This window comes from Callospermophilus lateralis, chromosome 7, assembly GCF_048772815.1.
Source record: "Callospermophilus lateralis isolate mCalLat2 chromosome 7, mCalLat2.hap1, whole genome shotgun sequence".
NCBI lineage: Eukaryota > Metazoa > Chordata > Mammalia > Rodentia > Sciuridae > Callospermophilus > Callospermophilus lateralis.
In genome coordinates, this window is record NC_135311.1 from 97592418 (window position 1) to 97613316 (window position 20899).

Consider the following 20899-nt stretch of genomic DNA (forward strand, 5'->3'; position numbering starts at 1 on the left):
CTAGAAATTTAAGTAACTGCAATTACTACCTACTAACTATGAAATGACCTTGTAAACCTCAAACTTTAAAATATCAACTATCATTATCATGTACCTAGGTGAAATTTTTTTTTTTTTTACCAGGCAAACACCTTAGTCACTCACACCTGTGCCATACAGTTAGTGACACACAGAACTGGAAGTCTGGGACTCAAAAGCTTTGCTCAGCAAGTGCTTGTTCACATTCTATTTTCTGTTTTTTTCCCCCCTGATTTGTCTAATTTTGATCTTTTCAGTAGCCTTGACTTGTTCCTTGAACCTAACTCTCAACTATTTCTCTTCTACTCCCTGAAAATATACTATGCATCTCCACTTGGTTCATGCAAGTCCTAAGATGAGGGCCTACATCACCTACCCATCATAACTGACTCAGTTGAGACAACTCAGAAAAACTGAGTTCACTTCCTACATTTTAATTCAAACAAAACCAAACCAGTACCCAAACAAACAAATACAAAACTTCACCAATATTCATACTTATACATACAAATGGCCATTTTCCAAATTTTCTATTGTTTTACCTATTTTGTTGTAATTATCAGCAACAAAGTCTTCCAAACCAATCATCTTCCAGAAACTGTCATCCCAACCTTTCTCGGCTGAGTATGTCCATTTGCATACCAGGGAGCAGAGAGACCTAGAAAAATGACAGGAAAGTAAAAGAAACAACATGAACTATGTTTCCTTCATATTTTGCAAAATACCTGTCTAGCTAGCTGCAGTAGTACTGAGAAAGTGAAATAAAACAAAGTAATTATGAATCCCCGTTTAAAGCAAAGGTCTGGGCTGGGGTTGTGGGCTCAGTGGTAGAGCACTCATCTAGCACATGTGAGGCGATGGGTTTGATCCTCAGCACCACATAAAAATAAATAAAATAAAGGCATTGTGTCCAACTACAACAACAACAAAAAAAATTAAATAAATAAATAAATAAATAAAGCAAAGTTCTCTATGTATACCTGTTAATTACCAGTAGCTCCTTCTTTCACTTTCAGAAGAGCCTCAGCCCTTTATTTGGATCCTGATCAAACAAATTCTGTATATGAATATTTACATTTATATTTATACTTATATGACATTTATGAGAAAAGTAGAAATTATAATACTCATTATCTATTTGATTAAATTGAATTATTATGTTTTAGAAATGACATTGTTAGTTGTAGTTAAGTATTGCTCCTTGTCATTTAGAGATATATATTAAAATATTTTGGTGTCATATTATGTGATATTTTGAATTTATTTCAAAATAATACGGGAAAGAAAGTGAATGGCATTTTGAATAGGACAGGACTGTTTTGCTTTGTCAGTTGCTGGGATGACAAATGGGTTGATAGGTGTCCATTGTATTACTATGTCTACTTTTGTACCTGTTCAAAATTCTCTATAATAAAAATGTCTTTAAAAAGTGCCTCATATACATAACTAACATAAATACTTTAGTCTAAAACCATTTTTAATAGGAGGAAGACTTAAGTACTGGATGTTTTCCTTTTTAGCTTTATTTCTCATCAAGTCACCCTTAATATTTTACATTACATCAATAAAAGATTCATTGAGTTTCTCTGGAATAAATGGCATGCTCTTGCACATTCTGTGCCTCTGACCTAACCCCAGCAGTTTGGAATATTCTTCCCAGTTCTTCTCCTTAATGTTTCAAACTCTTCCTTTAGCCTAACCTGGGACTCCACTTTGGTATTCCTTTTCTGAGCTTCCAGAGCATGGAGTATATCTTATCACACTGTGTAATAAACTGCTCCTATCTATATCTATATCTATATCTATATCTATATCTATCTATCTATCTATCTATCTATATATATATATATATATATATATATATATATTATAAGAAAGATATATATATATCTTCCTTATAAACCCTAACATTCCAACCCATTCTCCATATTTTTTCCAGAGCAAACTTTATAAATGAAAATGTTATATCAACCCATGATTAAACCCCTTCCAGTGACCCTTCATGAAAAGGCAGCACCCACCTGTTTCCTCTCCTACACTCCCATGGTTGCTTTCTTCATTCTGCAATAGTAATCATTTGAAGTTTCATTTATTTGGTCTCAATTCCTCACTTCCATTTGTTTCTCGGATGATATTCTCTACTATGCATCTAACTCCTAGTTAGCTTCACAGGTCAGCTAAGATTTTCACTTTTCCAATGCAGGACATTCTGGTCCAAAGCCCCTCCTCCAAGCGCCAACCTGGACATACCCTCATCTTATATCTAACAAAGTAATTGTCTTTGCCTGTTCACTATTCCTTTTCTCCCAGGAAACCAGCAACTCCTTTAGTGCACAACCAGTCCTACTCATCTCAGTATCACCAGAACAGAGTCATGTAGGCACATGTTGAGCCACAATAAATAGAGATCAAATGGAAGCATTAAATGAATATGGTTTGCCCACCTCACCACAAGCAAATGGTAACTATGGGGAGGCCACAGTCACAGTTTTAAAGACAAACCAAGGCTATTTCAGGGCCAATACATTCAAGCATTCACACAGTTCACCCACCCACTCATCCACTATTCAGTATTCAGTTAAGATGACCCTGGCACTTACTCTGTTAGGCTCTAGGGACCAGTGGTATGCAAAAGGTAAGGGCTTCTGCTCTCACAGAAGCTGAAAGTTTAATTGAGGAGACAGACATTGACCAAACAATCACACCTAAAAACTTATACTAACAAATAACCATAAATATTCCAGAGGACACAAAGAAAGAAATGGGAGCATTCTGCAGAAGAATCTGCTGTAATCTGGTGGCAGGGGTGGGATGGTGGGGTAGTAGGTGAGAAAAAGGAAGGTTCCACAGAGGACGTGACATTTACTAAGGACTAAATTGAAATCAAGAAATGGTATTAATCATTAATGATTTTCTTCAAAGGGGCATAGATGGCAGAACACATTGAGCTGTGCTTAATGGCAACTCACATATTAAAAGAGAGCTAATAAATAACATTTATATATATTAGCAACCATATATATTACATATAACACATATAATTACATATATATGTACACATGTATTATAATCATATGTATATAAAATGATTATTTAAGCAAGACCATTTTTCCCCCAATGTCTGGAGATGGCAGCCCACCATGCAGCCTGCTCTGAGGAATACCCAGTAGCTAATACTTCCTGGCACACTATCTGAAATGCCAACTCTTTTGGAACTGTGGTCATCATGGGGAAGAACAAAACTCTGACAGTGGAGAAGGATTATTTCCAATGACTTAAGCACACAGGACAACTCTTTACTCCTTAAATGCCTTCTGCATCTCTACTTTGACTGTTAATTCCATTTTAATTATTGTTCCTTTTACTCATCTTTGTCCACTTGGCAAATTCCAAGTCACCTTTATGAAACAGTTCCAATATTATGCCTCTATGAAATTTTCCCCCCTTCCTCTAAGTTATACTCATGGCTCTCTCCTTTGAGGCACCACTATAAATTGGAAATATTGCACTGTTATTCTTCACAGCTGAAGGAAGTTATGTTCATGGCCTGGATCTTCCTACCTTCATATTTCTGCATCTTTTGCCATGTATCTATCAGAACATATCTGCTCCTGTTCCCTGCACTGTTCCTTACCTCTGGATTAGGTTCTGATTCATGACTGAATTTAGCCAAAAAAATAAGGCAAAAGAGACTGCACACCATTTGTAGTCTAGGCCTCAAGAGGCTTTAATGTATGTTGCTTGATCTCTTGTATCTCTGGCACTGCCATGAGAAGATCATGCTGGGATAGCCCTTTGGTCGCCTGAGGAGGACCTGAGACATATGGAGCACAACCATGAGCACTCGGGTCCAATCTGGATAAGAGAGCCCTATGTAGTCTTGGATCAACTTGGAGCAGGCAGCTAAAACCCTAGTGAGTCCGGCTGAAATCCAAAAACCACCCATCAGAGCACAGACTAAATAAGCTGTCCACAGGCTAAATAAATTATTTTGGGGTTTAGGTAATGAGCAGTGGTTGTGGTTTGCAACCAAAATAAAGTTAGAACTGCAGAACATAAGTAAATCAGTCCAAGTAGATTGTCTCCCCCAATGAGGGAAAGTGTAGGAATGTCTCATTTCTTAATGATTAGAAAAATCAGCCAGAGGGTGTTCTGGAGTGAGGATGACTGAATCCAGAAGGCAGAAAATGCCATGATATAGCTGCCTCTGGAAACTCCATCTTCCTTACAGGTTATTAAGGTCCATTTCACTCAGGTCTCTAAATCAACTGGCTATCATGGATGTGCTTTTAAGTAGCTGACTGGCAAAGTTAAGAGAATGTATCTGAGGCTATAGGTTCTCCAGAAATCTCTAGGAGACAGAGAAAAATACAGGACTTTAAAAAAATTATTTATTTATTCTAATTTGTTATACATGACAGCAGAATGCATCTTAACTCATAGTGCACATATAGAGCACAATTTTTCATTTCTCTGGTTGTATACAAAGTAGAGTCACACCATTCGTGTCTTCCATACATGTACCTAGGGTAATGATGATTCCACCATCTTTCCTATCCCCATGTCCCCTCCTTTCTCCTCCCTTTCCTTTGCCCTATCCAGAGCTCCTCCATTCCTCCCATGCTCCTTTCCTGACCCTGGCCCCTATTATGGATCAGAATCCACATATCAGAGAAAACTTTTGCCTTTGGTTTTTGAGGATTGGCTTATTTCACTTAGCATGATATTCTCCAGCTCCATCCATTTACCTGCAAATGCGATGATTTTATTCTCTTTTAATGCTGAGTAATATTCCACTGTATATATTTACAATGGTTTCTTTATCCATTCATCTATTGAAAGGCATCTAGGTTGGTTCCACAATTTAGCGACTGTGAATTGTGCTGCTATAAACATTGATGTGGCTATGTCACTAAGTCCTTTGGGTATAAACAGAGGAGTGGGATAGCTAGGTCAAATGATGGTTCCATTTCAAGTTTTCCAAGGAATCTCCATAATGCTTTTCATATTCATCATTCTAAATGGAGAAAAATTGAAAGTATTCCCTCTAAAATCTGGAACGAGACAAGAATGTCCTTTTCACCACTTCTATTTAACATGGTTCTTGAAACTCTCGCCAGAACAATTAGACAGACAAAAGAACTTAAAGGGATATGTATAGCAAAAGAAGAACTCAAACTATCACTATTTGCAGATGACTTGATTATATACCTAGAGGATCCCAAAAATTCTACCAGAAAATGTCTAGAACTAATAAATGAATTCAGCAAAGTAAAAGGATATAAAATCAACACCCAAATATCAAAGGAATTTCTGTACATCAGTGACAAATCCTCTGAAAAAGAAACTGGGAAAACTATCCCATTTTCAATAGCCTCAAAAAAAAAAAAAACACAACTTGGTAATCAACAAAAGAGGTGAAAGACCTCTAAAATGAAAACTACAGAACACTAAAGAAAGAAATTAAAGAAAACCTTAGAAGATGGAAAGATCTCCCTTGTTCTTAGATAGGCAGAATTAATATTATCAAAATGACCACAGTACCAAAAGCACTATACATATTTAATGCAATTCCAATCAAAATCCCAATGACGTTACTCATAGAAATAGAGAAAGCAATCATAAAATTCATTTGGAAAAATAAAAGACCCAAGTAGTCAAAGCAACTCTTAGTAAGAAGAGTGAAGCAGATAGCATCTCTATACCAGACCTCAAACTATACTACAGAATCATAGTAACAAAAACAGCATGGTATTAGCACCAAAATAGATTTGTAGACCAATGGTACAGAATAGAATACACAGAGACAACTCACATAAATACAGTTATCTCATACTCGACAAAGGTGCCAAAGACATATATTGGAGAAAAAGATAGCCTCTTCAACAAATGGTGCTGGGAAAACTGGAAATCCATATGGACCAAAATGAAATTAAGCCCCTATCTCTCACCATGCACAAAACTCAACTCAAAGTTGATCAAGGACCTAGGAATTACACCAGAGACCCTGCATCTAATAGAAGAAAAAGTAGACCAAATTTTCATCATGTCAGGTTAGGCACCGACTTCCTTAACAAGACTCTTATAGTGCAAGAAATAAAATCAAAAATCAATAAATGGGATGGATTCAAACTGAAAAGCTTCTTCTCAGCAAAAGAAACAAGGTGACTAGAGAGCCTGCCTACAGAGCAAATTTTTGCCACATGCACATCATATAGAGCACTAATCTCTAGGACATATAAAGGACTTTGTTTTTCTTGTGAGTAAATACAAGGTACTAGCAGCAGAAAAAAAAAAAAATAGAGTTTGCCTCCTCCTGAGCTTTTTTTAAGACCAGGCTTTGATGTTCCCCAAGGTGTTCTACTGGTGAGTTGCCCTCCCAGGACAGCTCTTCACCTTCAGGTAAGTCCTACCTGCCAGCCCATCATGCCCTCTCCCCCCAGGAGCTTTATAGTATTAGACATAAATGCTTCAGAGACTCAGGGGCTGTACTGGAAAACTGAGGTGCTTCCAAGATAAGAGGGCAAATAAGAGTTCTACTTCTGCCCAGGGGCCTCTCAGAGGATGGAAGGCACCATCCATGGCTGGTCAGCCAGAAGGCCAGAACAGAACTGCTTGCTTTCTTCTGCTTTCAGATTTCTTAATTCCAAACAGACCCTACAAATCTATAAATGGGTCAAAAGAACAGAGACTCATGAGCAGGCAAGACAAAAATAATACCTAACTTAAGGAGAGGAGTTCCCCTGAGTGAAGATCTCACAAGAGGCAGGACCCATGGAAGTAAAAATGATGAAAATACTGGGAGAAAATATCAGTGATGAAAGCTATGAGAAAACGGGAAAAGAATTCAACAAAAAATTTATAGAACTAAAAACACAAGTTTTGGATTTAAATTTAAAACAACATTTCCACAGAAGAACTAAAAAAAATCAATGGCACTGATTAAAAGTAACTCAATGTTCTAGAAGACCAAGAGAATGAAATACCTTCCTACAAACAGTAAAGACACAAAGAGATGAAATATGGAGGAAAAAGATAAAAGGCTCAGGGGACAGATCCAGCATCCTAATGGAAGAATAACAGGAATTCTGAGGGATTAAAAAATGAAAAGAAATAAGAAGAACAGGAAAAATGAGGGAGATATTCTAAGTAAAAGAATACGACATTGGTATTTTATTACACTGAGCTAAAGTAAGACTTAAACCTGAGATTAAAAGTCTCATTAAGTCCAGGAAGTAAATCAAAGAAATACTTGCATGTCAAGAATCAACAGAAAAATTATACAAGTTCTTATACAGAAAGAAAGAATAAAACACTTGCAAAGGCAAAGGATTCAGACTAGCTAAGGAATTTTCATCTATGACTCTGGAATATAGACATCAGAATAAAATACAGATCATTAAGAAAAACTGACTTGAGAATCCTATACCCAGACAAAATATTATTCAGCTGTCAAAGAAAACTAAAAACATTTTCAACATGCAAAGATTTAAAAAGTAAACATCCCACAGATACTCTCTGAGGACAATACTTGAGAAGGAACATAGCTTAATAGCAATTAATTCAGAGCAGCTATCTCAACATAAGGAAATTCAAAGACTGGAGGAACCAGTGGACACAGACATATATTCATATCCATTCAGTCTCTCTGTCATACACATATGTGTGTATATATACACACATGCATATGTGTACATGTACACTAAATGCAAGCATGTATGCAATTTATGCTTGAACATATGCATAGGTTCATATGTGTAAATACACATATGCATACATATATTTAATGAATGATGATAAAATGTAAGTAGAATTTATAATATTGAGTATTCTTGAAATACAATAGGCCTGATATAAGAAAAACTTAAACAAAGACTGGAAACAAAAAAATAGAGTCAAAGTAAGGGATATGTCAGTCTGTTTTATGTTGCTCTAAGAGAATACAATAGACCAGGTAACTTATACAGAAAAAAAAAATATTTTTCACAGTTCTGGAAGGTGGAAAATCCAATATCAAAATGCTGGCAGCTGGGGAGGGCCTTCTTGCTGCATTATCCCATGGCAGAAGGCAGAAGGACAAGAGAATATGAGACAGCAAGGGAAAAAACATGGCAGAGCTTGCTTTGTGTGTGTGTGTGTGTGTGTGTGTGTGTGTGTGTGTGATTGTTTTGTTTTTTAAAATTTATTTATTTGACTTATTTATTTAATTTGTTATATATGACAGAATAATGAATTACAACTCACATTATACATATAGAGCACAATTTTTCATTTCTCTGGTGGTACACAAAGTAGAGTCACACCATTCATGTCTTCATACATGTACTTAGGGTAATGATGACTTCACCACCTTTCCTACCATTCTTCCTTCCTTCCCCTCCTTCCCCTCCATTCCTCCCATGCTCCGCATCCCTACCCCTTTTATGGATCAGCATCCACATATCAGAGAAAACTTCAGCCTTTGGTTTTTTGGGTTTTATCATGATATTCTCAATCTTTGGTTTTTATCATGACATTCTCAATCTATACCCATTTATCTGCAAATGCCTTGATTTTATTCTCTTTTAATGCTGAGTAATATTCTATTGTGTATATGTACCACAATTTCTCAACTCTCAGTTTATTTATTGTGAATTGAGCTGCTATAAACATTGATGTGGCTGCATCACTGTAGTGTGTTGATTTTAAGTCCTTAGGGTATAAATAAAGGAGTGGGATAGCTGGGTCAAAGAGTGGTCTCATTCCAAGTCTTCCAAGGATCTCCATACTGCTTTCCAGATTGGTTGTACTAATTTGCAGTCCAACCAACAATGTATGAGTATGCCTTTTCCCCTACATCCTCATCAATATTTGTTGTTGTTTGTGTTCTTAATAACTGCCATTCTGACTGGAGTAAGATGAAATATTAGAGTAGTTTTGATTTGCACTTCTGTAATTGCTAGAGATGTTGATCAGTTGTATATCATCTTCTGAGAAGTGTCTGTTCAGTTCTATAGCCCATTTATTGACTGGGTTATTTGGTTTTTTGGTGTAGAGATAGCTTACAGAATGGGAGCAAATTTTTACCACACACACATCAGATAGAGCACTAATCTCTAGGATATATAAATAACTCGAAAAAACTTAATAGAACTTGCTTTTATCAGCCCATTTTTACAATACAAACCCACTCCTGACATGACAACATTCATCTATCATAAGGGAAGAGCCCATCAGATCAAATTACCTCTTATTAGGCTCCAGCTCCCAATACAGTTGCATAGAGAATTTAGTTTTCAACACGCAAACTTTGGGGGATATAGTCAAATCATAGCGGAGTACACAGAAAAAAAGTACCTTGGTATATATATGTATGTTTGGGCAGTACATAGACTTAAAGTTGGTTATAAGAAAGATAAAGCAATCACTAGTGGAAATGAAAATTTCAGTTGAACCCTCAAAATAAAAGGAACAAAGAGAATAGAGGGAAAATTCACAAGCCAGTGAAGCTAAACTAATCAAAAAGGAAAACAAGTAGGGGAGTGATTTGATATGAATAGAAAACAAAAATAAAAGGGTATAAAATCCATTATTTCAAATGTCAATGGACTGAATTTCACAAATAGTTAAAAAATAAGAATGATTACAATGGATTAAAATTAAGTTATATCTGGTTTATGATATAGATTTTTTTAAGTGGAAGTTTTTTTTTAAGGTGCACAAAGAAACAGTGTAAACCAAAATTTTAAAATGTGACAATATCAATATCAAAGTAGCATTCAAGATAAAAAATATTACACAAGATAAGCATACCATATAATGACAAAATGCTCAACTCAAGAAAAATACTACCATTCATAAAATTTCTTAAACCAAACAATATAGTGTGAAATATAAAACAAGAGCCTCTTGAAATAAATGAAGCCCTTGAAAAAAAAGATAAGTCTATTTAAATATTTTCTCCTATATTCAAAATCTGACCATCATGTGAACCATAAGCATAATAATTTTGCTACTATGGAATTAAAGGACAAAATGCAACCAGCTAACTAATATTTTATATATCCACACAGGAGAAGGAAAAGAAGGATATTTTATAAGAAGATACTACATAGCTTGAGTAGTATTTAAAAGCAAAGTCAGGGTTTTAAAAGTTTTTATTGAAAAAAAGGGGAAGTCTGAAAATTAATAACCTAAGCAGCCAACTTAGGAAATTATGAAAAATAGTAATAGATTAAACTGAATAGAAGATTTAGAAGGAGTAATAAAGATAAAAGCAGACCAAAAAAAAAAAAAAAAAACCACACAAAATGGAAGGTAAAATTCAGTTAATCGACAGAGTCAGAAACAGGGTTTCACGAAAAGATAAATGAAACAGAAAAACTTCTGGCAAAATTGAGAAAAGGGGAAATGAAAAGGCAAAAATGACAAATATTATAAATTGAGAATGGGGGCCATGACCACAGATAATGCAGACTTTAGTAGAAAATAAAAGGATAACATGAACATTATGATAGTAAACCTAGAAGTTTAAATGGATGGACACTTTATTAGAAAAGCAGAATTTACCAAAACACACTCTAGAAAACCTTAATAAACTTATGACCTTTAAAGAAAACAAATAAAACTTTAAGACCAGATGGCTGTACTAGAAAGTCCTAGCAAACATTCAAAGAACAGATTGCTTAAAAGTATTTAGGAATCCAGAAGAAGGCATGCTCCCCACTTTATTTATAAGGCTGGGGTAACATGCAGTAAAATCTGAACAAAGACAGCATGAGAAACAAACAAACAAAAACAAAAACAGGCTATTCTTATGTGATGAATTCAGCATAGAAGCTGCAACAAGAAATAACTAAAATGACATTTTTAAAATGTGAGAAAAATACATTATGAGCAAAGGGCATGCATGTTTCAATAATAGAACATATATGAATCTATTCCACCCCAGTATTTTAATAAAGGAGAGAAAATGACAGTGTACATTGAAGAATGCAAACTATTTAGTGAGGTTAAACACATCACGATGATAATCCTTGCTGAGATAGGACAGAGGCTTCTGCCTATGATCACGATGGAAGAACAAAGATTGCATTTTACCCCTGTTCTAGAAGAGGAGCTGGGATGTGTGAAATGACTGCACAGGAGAGCAGAAAGCCAATGAGGTGGGTCCAAGATCCCCAGGCTTTTTGGCTAGAATGAGATGCATGCCAGACCACTGCAGGGAGAGGGACCCCAAGGAAAGCTGTGGTGGTACAGCCTTCCAAAGAGGAGGTAGCTATGCAGAAATAGAGCTCCCCAAATCTGCACCAGACCCCTTTAATCTTATCTGGACTACTCAGACACACAAGTACAGGGAAACTCCATGAGTTTAGGTAAAGAATGCATGGGCAGCTATGAGTTGACAGTTCTGGGTTCTCAAAGGTCTGGGAATCCTTGAGTGATAAGAGCCAAAGAGCAAAGTCTTCAGTGATCACCTGGGATCTTGAACAGAGAGCCCAGAAGACTTACAGAAGTGCAGCTGAACTGCCCGTGTGAGGGCTCCCTTTGGCCTGCTCCAGCAGTTTAAAAAGCAGCCTCCAAAGGATAAGACCAAACCCAAAGTACATTAACAGCTTATCAGAAAAGAGAGCTCAATATTTTTCAAATGAAGACAGTAACACGAAGACCTTCACAAACACGAACCTGGAAAGGTCAGCATCAAATAAAAAATAACTGAAGAAACAATGGCATTTTTTCCTTAATTTGATAAAAGCTATCCACCCATACAGTGACACAAAGAAAACCACATTGTGACATATTATAATCAAATGTATTTTTTAATTTAATAAAAGGAAAAGAAAATCATAAAAATGGAGGTTAAAAAAAAGATACATTGGAGAGAAAAAGAGACAAAACCAAAAAAGTCTGAAAATTTTTCACAAGAAGCAGTGCCAGCTAGAATAAAATAGCATGACATCTTTACTGTGTGTAACAATTAAAAAAAATCAACCTAGTATTCTGTACTGAGAAAAATATTTCTGAACAAAGAGTGTGAAATACAGACTTTTCCTGACAAACACCTAGATAATTCACTTCCAAGAAACTTGCACTGCAAGAAATGTTAAAGAAAGTTCTCCAGAAAGGAGAAAAATAACACTGACTGGAAATGTGAGCACACACAAAGGAATGAAGAGTATCAGAGGTGGTAAATAAGTGAGTGAATATGAGAGATGCAGATTTTTCATTTTTAAACTTCTTTAAAAGATAACATCTTGAAATCTTCATCTTTCAAAAAACTGATAAAACAATCAATGGGTTTGGGGATTTAAAACACACATTAAACAAAACATGACAAAAAAGAGCACCAATGACAGGAACACATAAGAATAAATTACATGTGATGGGGTATAGAAATTATTTTAAGGCAGACTACAATAAGTTAAATATACATATTGTAAATCCTACATAAAAAAATGTAGCAAAATAAACCATTTAGAGATAAAATTGTCTATTATAAACATTTAAGTTACCTGGAGAAGACTGGAAAAGAGAAAAATTACACAGAACATATGGAACAAATAAAAAGGAAATAGCATGAAGGTGGATTAAAACCTAACCATTATATACAAATGGCCCAGCCTGGCCTGTAATCCTGGGTACTTGGGAGGCTGAGTCAGGAGGATCTCAAGTTCAAGGCTGGCCTGGTAACTTAGTGAAACTTTGTCTCAGAATACAAAACATTAAAAATTTAAAAAGAGCTGGGGATGTAACTCGGTGGTAGAGCTCTCATGGGTTTAATCCAGTATTGCCTGATGTAGGACAGATGAGGCTGGAGGCCCAAGAAATTTTTCTGAAAGCAGTATTATTTAAGTTGCATTGGTCCAGAGGAGCTAATGCTTAAAAATCTCTGGACCCTGGGACTGGAAATTCTTTTAGATTAATATTCAGTGGGGTGGTCACATGACAGTGGGAGTGGGTGGGAACATAACAGTTACTCTTTGTCCCATATTCTTAGGCTAGACAGAGGTTTCATATGTTTTGTCTGCAAACCTGGCATTTATTTACAAGAAAGGAAGCTTCAAACCGCATTGAGCTCTCTGCGGAAATCCTGTTGATATTCTGTGACATTTTTTGTAAAAATCTTTCTGACAAGACGAGAAGCTTAATTATGGCAGGGGTCTTTTGGGGGTGGGTACCTGGTCTGCTTCATTGCAAAATAATAAAAAAAGAAAATTCCAAAGTAAAGCTAAAGATTATAAGGCTAGACAAAAATTTAAAATAAAACCCACCTATGCACTGTCTAAAAGAAACTTCTGTTAAACATAAAAACACATGATAGGTTTAAGAATAAAAGGATGAAAAAAGGGCATGCTACGTAAATACCAATATCAGAAAAGCTGAAAGGGCTATATTAATATCAGACAAAGTAGACTTCAAAACCAAAAGTAAGCAGGGATGAAGAGACACATCACATAATGATATAAGGAAGAATCACCAAGAAGTTAAAGAAGAAATTCTAATTTTTAGAATGGCAACTTGAACTCAGCTAAGGTTGTTTTTTTTTTGTTGTTTGTTTGTTTGTTTGTTTTTTAATTTTCCCTTTGTCCTGGCCCAGCCCTAGCAAGCATGCAGGGCAAAACTGTACCCCAATCAAAAATTCATGACCGTATCACTGGATTTGGCTACTAAAGCCACCCGTCTTATACGCGATTTGCTTGAAATTCAGCTGTCTAGCAGCCCATGAAAGGATGTGGCAGATGGGAGGGGTCCAGAACTCTGGGCTTGTGTATATGAGTGAGGAAGGCCAGGAGGCACTGAAAGGTCCACCTCATTAAAGTGTCATTATTTTGTATCATTTCTTGATGTTCCATCTGGCCTTCTGGAAATTTTAGTTTATCAGGTCTGACTGCAACCTCCCACAGCAGAGACCCTAACTGCCTTATCCAACCTGTTTTCCCTGAACCGAGGCACAGTTTTTCTCTGGAAAATTTGGAGAGTTCAAAGCACGTTTATTAAGTGGATGAATAAAAACCTTTGGATCTCAGGTAAGAAGGAAGCTTTCAAGTTCCTAATCATTTTTTAACAACTTGCATTACAAGGCCTGGATTTTCAGCTACTATAAAGATGACTGACTACAGTGATGCAGCCACATAAATGTTTATAGCAGCTCAATTCACAATTGCTAAACTGTGGAAGCAACCTAGATGCCTTTCAATAGATGAATGGATAAAGAAACTGTGGCAAATATGCACAGTGGAATATTACTCAGCATTAAAAGAGAATAAAATCATGGCATCTGCAGGTAAATGGTCAGAGATGGAGAATATCATGCTAAGTGAAGTCAGCCAATCCCAAAAAACCAAAGGAAAAATGTTCTTTTTAATAAGTGGATGCTGATTCATAATGGGGGGGGAGGAGAATAGAGAAAATTTAATTGGGAAAAGGGGAGGGATAGAAGGAGAGGGGGAATGGGGGCAGAATAGATGGTGGAATGAGATGAACATCATTACCCTAGGTACATGTACGATTGCATATGTGGTACATCTCTACATGGTGTAAAACCAGAGAAATGAAAAGTCGTGCTCCATTTGTGTACAATGAATTGAACTAATTATAACTAATTATAACAACAACAACAAAGACACCTTTTTTCCAGTTAGTTCACTCTATCTTGAGGAGAATTGAAAGGAGAGAATTTTAATGCCTCATTTTTGATGATGAATATATGGTAATTATCATAATTATTACCATTTTTAAAAGCATTTAATCAGAATATATTATGAACATATCAGAGTTTTCCTAGGCAGGTAAAAGCCTGAAAACTCTGGAAACAAACAAATGGAAAAGAAAAAAAAAATCAAAGCAAAAAGGTCACAAAGACCCCAGCCATATGAAGAGAACATGAACCAGCCTCAGCAGGAACAAGAGGAACTTGTGGCTCTCCTGTTTATCCAGAGCAAGGCACACATCAAAAGCACAAGCAGTCTGCTGAGTTCCAGGGCTGGTCATGCCCATGTATTTCTCCAACAAGACTTGATGAAAACGCAGTCGGCACTGCTGCATTATTTATACACAGCTCACGGCTTTGACATTGCCAAGCCCCACTTTCAAGGGAAACCTTTTGTTCTTTGCTTGAGGAATGCAGAACCTGGAGAGTCTCAATTGAACAAGCTAGTGAATAACAGAATAATTAGAGCTGAGAACAGGGATAAATTACCAAAATATTCCTGGCTGTGGCCTTTGGTACATCCCAGGCCTATGATGGCTCTGTTTTTCCTCGCCATGCAAGAGCCTGTATTACCAGCACTGAAGATACAGCTCTTGGGGAGATACAATAACTAGGACTGGATTGTTAATTGCGTCAACAAAGAAACCAAGAGGGCCTGATTTCTGAAGAAATACCGCTGAATCAAGCGAAGTTGCTTCTGTTAAAGAGCTGTCAGATTTCAGGCTCGTTACTATTGGTTCTGTACTTCATCAAGACTTGCTGACAGGTCCATGACAGACTGAAATAATATATGCAATGATGCAACACAGGGCAATATTAAATTGCCTTTTCAGTTAGACTTGCCGATAACATGGTTCAAACGTGGCCATGACAATATGGGCAGCATGAAAGAACTGAATAAATAATCAAGTTGAGGGAGTTTTCCCATGCCCCTAAGAGAAAGATCTAAGAGTCAAAAAACAAAAGATCCTCAATCGCCACCAAAATATTTCAAGATTGTGGTGGTGCCCCTGGATTCATGGATTTTGATTTGTCCCCTAAAAAATAAGAAAAATACTAATTAGAAGCAATGTGAGAGAAGATGGGAAAGGAACAGGGAAAGAAAGAAAACAGCTTATTAAGGCTCTGTTACAAGTAAGGCACTGTGCATAGGATTTTTATATAAGTTACTGAATATCAGAATAAACCTGTGAACATATTCTTGGGATAGGAAAAAACACCGAGGCTCTGAAAGATTTGAGTAACTCATTTGAGGTCATACCCTTAGGAAGGAAAAGGGCAGAAGTCCAAAACATGCCCTGATCAATTCAAGTCTATACTTGCTAACTATAGACTTATTCAGGCCCACTCACCAAAAGATATTTATAAAATACTGCAAAGGCTAATTACACTATGTGGAAAAGTGCAATGATTTTGAGATAGTATTTGATTTTTCTATGTTTATCTTGTCTTTTTTTTTTTTTTTTTTTTTTGTACCAGGAATTGAACCCAGAGGAACTTAACCACTGAGCCACACCCCCATTCCTTTTTATTTTTTATTTTGAGACAGGGTCTCCTTAGTTTGCCTAAGGCTCATTAAGTTACTGAGGCTGACTTTGAGCTTGTGATCCTTCTGCTCAGTCTCCCAAGTGCTGGGATTATAGGCATGTGACACCATACAGAGTTGTTTGGTTTTTTGTATGCTGGGGATCAAACCTAGGGCCCTTGTGCATGCTAGTCAAATGCTCTATCACTGATCCAAATCCCATCCCATTCCTTTTCTTAATTAAGGAACAAAATATAAAAATAAAAGCAGAGGAAGAGGCCATAAAACACAGAACTTCATAGAGCAAAGATGTAGCTGCCTCTGGTTCCCTGTAAGGTCGATCTGGAGAAAGTTGAGGCATTCTGGATATGTCAAAGACAAAAGAGAATGGGATGTTCCCTCAAGACATGAAATTCAGCTAAAAGTCACTCTAAGATGAGCAAGAATAATCCATGAAAAATAATCATGAAAAGACAAAAGGGCTGTAGATTCCTAAAAGGAGCCAGCCTGCATTAAGAAGGCTAAAGAAAGCATGTGTCAGAGGGATGGGGAGTCTGAATGGAAACAGAGAAAGTGGAGGTAGCAAAGGCAAGTGTCAGTGTGGAGAGGCAAGAATGCTCCAGATGGGAAGATCTGTGGGCAGCGGCTGTGAGAGACAGCTGTGCACAACATGCATCCCCGCTAGAGTTTTGTGGTGCAAAACTCCCAGCTGAGGGCACTCCCATGTGAAGAATAGGAAGGAAGAAGTCATTTGCGTCCTTGCTCCCCTCTCCCTCAACAAATATAAAGCTCTTTTTACGTGTCAGGCAAAGACATTGTCTCTTCATGGAGAGTCCAGCAGAACAGAGAAATCCATGGAGGGCTTACTAAATATCTAATTAATACTATGTAGAGAAATATAATAAAATTTATTATAGGCTGTCTGTAAAGCACATAGTATCAAGGGACACAGAGGAAAACAGTAATCTAAACCTGCCTTAGATTCTTCTGCTAAGTGGCAGAACTATAGGATCAAGGGTTTCCACTGATCATTTGTCTGTTCCTGCAGTTTTCAGTGACAGTCCATACTGCTAAAAGTCATTGAAATGGGGCTTCTTTGTGATGGAGACACCCTCAAAACAGCCCAGACCAGTCCCTTGGGTCTGCCCTTGTCTTTGCAATAGCTCCTTCTCCATTCTAGTAATTTAGGTTAATGACTCAGTCATTTCTGACCTACTGTAGCTTCTTGGATCCAAGGTCTGGCCTTAGACTTTTGGCTCTGACCATCTGAACACTCAGTGATTTGCTCACCCTCTAGTTCTTTCAAATTCCTGGTTTCCAGGTCCCACACCTTGGTGCTGGTTTTTTCTGCAAGACCTACCATAGTATTTCTAGGCAGTTATTGACACCAAAATCTATTCCCAAAAATAGCTATGTCCTAGTATAACCATAAGAGATTGAGGACATATCACCTGTTCCATCTGATTTAGAAAAGAAACTTTTCCAACTCTTTTACAAGCTCAAATATTAAAACACCTTTTTTCAATGTTAAGCCATACTGATACTGGCTTGATCTTAGTCCTTATCTTCAATTCCTCAGTTCTAAAGGCATCCTAGACTTGCTATTTTTGAAATTGAGCACTGAGCTGATCCAAAGTTACCCAAAGTGCAAATATCAGTAAGCCTGAGATCTACTACTAAAGACAAGCAACAAAACTGTTCTACATGAACTGGTTGGTAGAAATCAAGAAGCAAGGGCAAGAAAGTTATATTTATAAATGTTCATTTATAGTTGCTCTCCCTGGAAGAGACAATGCAGGATTCCTGGCAGAGTATAAGAAAGGAGTAGGCTCAAATGGCTCCTACCAAATGGCCCAGTGCATTTCAAATCTGTTTGGCTATTAGTCCCCTTTGTGATTAATTTTGGGGCTCTGGAATATCCAACGAATATCTTGAGAATATTCTTCCATGTAAATAACCACATAAACAATTAGAAAATAAATCTTTTCTTGATAAACTAGAGTTATCTTTACATATTCTCTTAGTAATAACAACTACACTATGCTATAGTTCAGCACAGTGCCTAACATACTATAAGCACTCAACAAATATTCTTTACCCGTATCGTTCATGAGTCATTGACAACTGTTAGACATACAGAAAGGCACGGTAATTTTCCTCATGATAAATATCCCAAATGGCTCTGATTTTGCTCAGTGATACCAGCTGCAGGCATTTGATACTTAAAAGCCCTTAGAGTATTTGGCAGACTTCAAGCTTCTTATCTTCTTACCCTATCCATTTGGTTTATGGTCTAGAAATGGTGCCACTGGTCTCCCATAGTGCAGTTGGGAGCATTCTTGCCCTTTCTCAGATCTCCTTGGGTTCTTCTGGTGATCCAGGCTGCATCATGTTAACAGCCCTTGAGTGGAAGTCCCATGAAATCAGACCCCTTCTCAGATATGATGCTAACTCTTTGGCACTCCAGGAGCTGCACACTCACTGAGCACTTGGAGCTGAGAATTTTAACCCAGAGCCATCTCTTTCTGATACAAAGAGGAGAGAATCAAATTAAGGCTTTCTAACAAGGAAAGGAGGCAACACATAGAAAGAATTGGTAAACCAATAGGAAAGACCTGAAGACTTCATAGCTGTCAAGATGTCTTACCTCTAAAGAAGAAAGCAAAGGAACAAATGGAAAAGAAAAAGAAACAAATAGAAAGATGGCCTTTAAAATTAAGTTCTCGACACCCTTCAGCGGTGAAGATCCAGAAACTGGCAGAAACATTGCCAGCTCTTCAAGAGGAGGATACAGTCACACTTCGTACTAATGTTAAAAACCTGGCAATTTGGTGACTTTAAGACATTTCAAATCTGTTTGGCTATTAGGTCCCTTTATGATTAATTTTAGGGCTCTGAACTATCCATCAAATATCTTGAGAATATTCTTCCATGTAAATAACCACATGAACAAATTAGAAAATAAATCTTTTGGTGATTTAAGACATTCATAGTTTATATCATCTCTTGGGCCTCAAGGAATGAACAGTCTTTCAGGGAGAAAAGCACCCCAAAATCACCCAGATATATGAGTAGAGCTGAACCCAATCAGCTCCAGAGTCCATGTTCTTAACAACTATACTGATGGCCTCTAGGGACAGACCCTCTGCATGCTCGGTGATTTTCACAGGTGAAATCTAAGACATTATGAGCAATGACTGAAGAAGAGGGCTGTTCTACCTGGCAATATTAAGGATGCTTCATTGAAGATCTTAAATTATGAGTCCTGGAATATGGGGAGAAATCCACTAGGTGGACAAAGGTTGTGGGGAGTGGGCTTCAGGCAGGGAACCAAGGAGCTCACTTCAAGTGTGAGCCTGGCTCCAGATGGAAGGGAGAGGAAATCACCTCCTAAGAACTCTTGCAGACTTTTGATTTCCTGCTCTCATGCATTACTGAGCATGACTGATCAGACACAGTGATGTCATCACTCACTAGGAAGATATACTCCCTGCTCTTTATTTTCTTCATCTGTTAAGGAGAATAACTATAGTACTTGCCCATAGATTCATTAAAAGATTAAATGCTGTTAATTTGTATAACAAATGCCCAATAATAGTAATTTTTGTCCTTATTGTCTTCATTAGCATCAAAATTATCATCATCTTTCAGCTACTTTTAAGAAAGAAGATACCAATGGAAACATGTGCAAATGAAAACTTGCTTCAAGTCCCTATGAAGAACAACAGAGAGACAATAAAATGGACCTTTAGCTCTAATTTGATGACTATGATTTGAACAAAATGGAAAAATGGCATAATCAACCCAGCTCAGCTTTGCTCAACTCAACCTCAAATTGAGATGAAAATTAAAATTTTAATTCAAACTTTGAACTTAAAAACAAACATTAGGCCCAAACTCTGCCCTCTTTGTACATTTAGGGGCAAAACCGCTCAGAATTCTCTTTGTGGAATGGCTCCTTCACTCCCAAATTTTTGCCAGCACCCAATATGGCACTTCAGAGAGAGAGGTGAGGGATAGGTTTCCTTCTCTGAATAGCTCAGAGGGAGATGAGAAAATAGACATATCAAAGGAAACAAAAAAGTAACATAAGACAGTTTTTAATATGGTTATATATACAAAGCTTTATTGGAGCACAGAATGCTAGAGATGTTAATTTTCTGAGAGTTCTAAGAACTTTAAGGAAATTTCAGAGAAAACCAAAAAACCCAGCTAGGGTGTACATTCCAGGCAAGTGAGGACACACAGCACAAATTCACCAGTTTTCCCATTCTCTGGCTGAGAGTCATTTTAAGATTCCTGAATGGTCCTGTTCCTAGTGTCATACTCAGCCCATGGTCATGCATACCTGACCCACCTTTACCTTTCTTAATCTTGGCAAATCTTAATCACTTTGGATATCAAATGCTTTGAGAATCCATCCAAGATTGTACTATTTGTCCCTCTACTGTGTTTTCATTGCTACCTAGCACTGATTGCATTAAGAGTATCTGCAAAATTGTCTCTCTCTCCCATATTAGACTGCACACTATAAACAAGAATGGCACAATCTGCATTTGATCTTCCTGGAAGGCTGAAAATAGGTGTTTAAGGTTCATCAAATTAGTAGCTATCACTGACATCTTCTTTAACCTGCTACCACATATGTGAACACCCATTTCATTCTT

At 37.0% G+C, this 20899-nt stretch overlaps 1 protein-coding gene across 7 annotated transcripts in view; it reads right to left on the bottom strand.

Annotated features, from left to right (window-relative positions):
- Positions 1–20899, bottom strand: part of Fggy (FGGY carbohydrate kinase domain containing) — a 399645-nt gene that overhangs the window by 247884 nt on the left and 130862 nt on the right. For all 7 annotated transcript variants that reach the window (XR_013091912.2, XM_076862364.2, XM_076862361.2 and 4 more), the window contains one exon: positions 561–676. Coding sequence is in view for 6 of the 7 variants with exons in the window: in XM_076862364.2 (XP_076718479.2) it covers positions 561–676 (116 nt within the window). In the remaining variant the exon portion in view is untranslated. The remainder of the gene's footprint in view (positions 1–560; positions 677–20899) is intronic.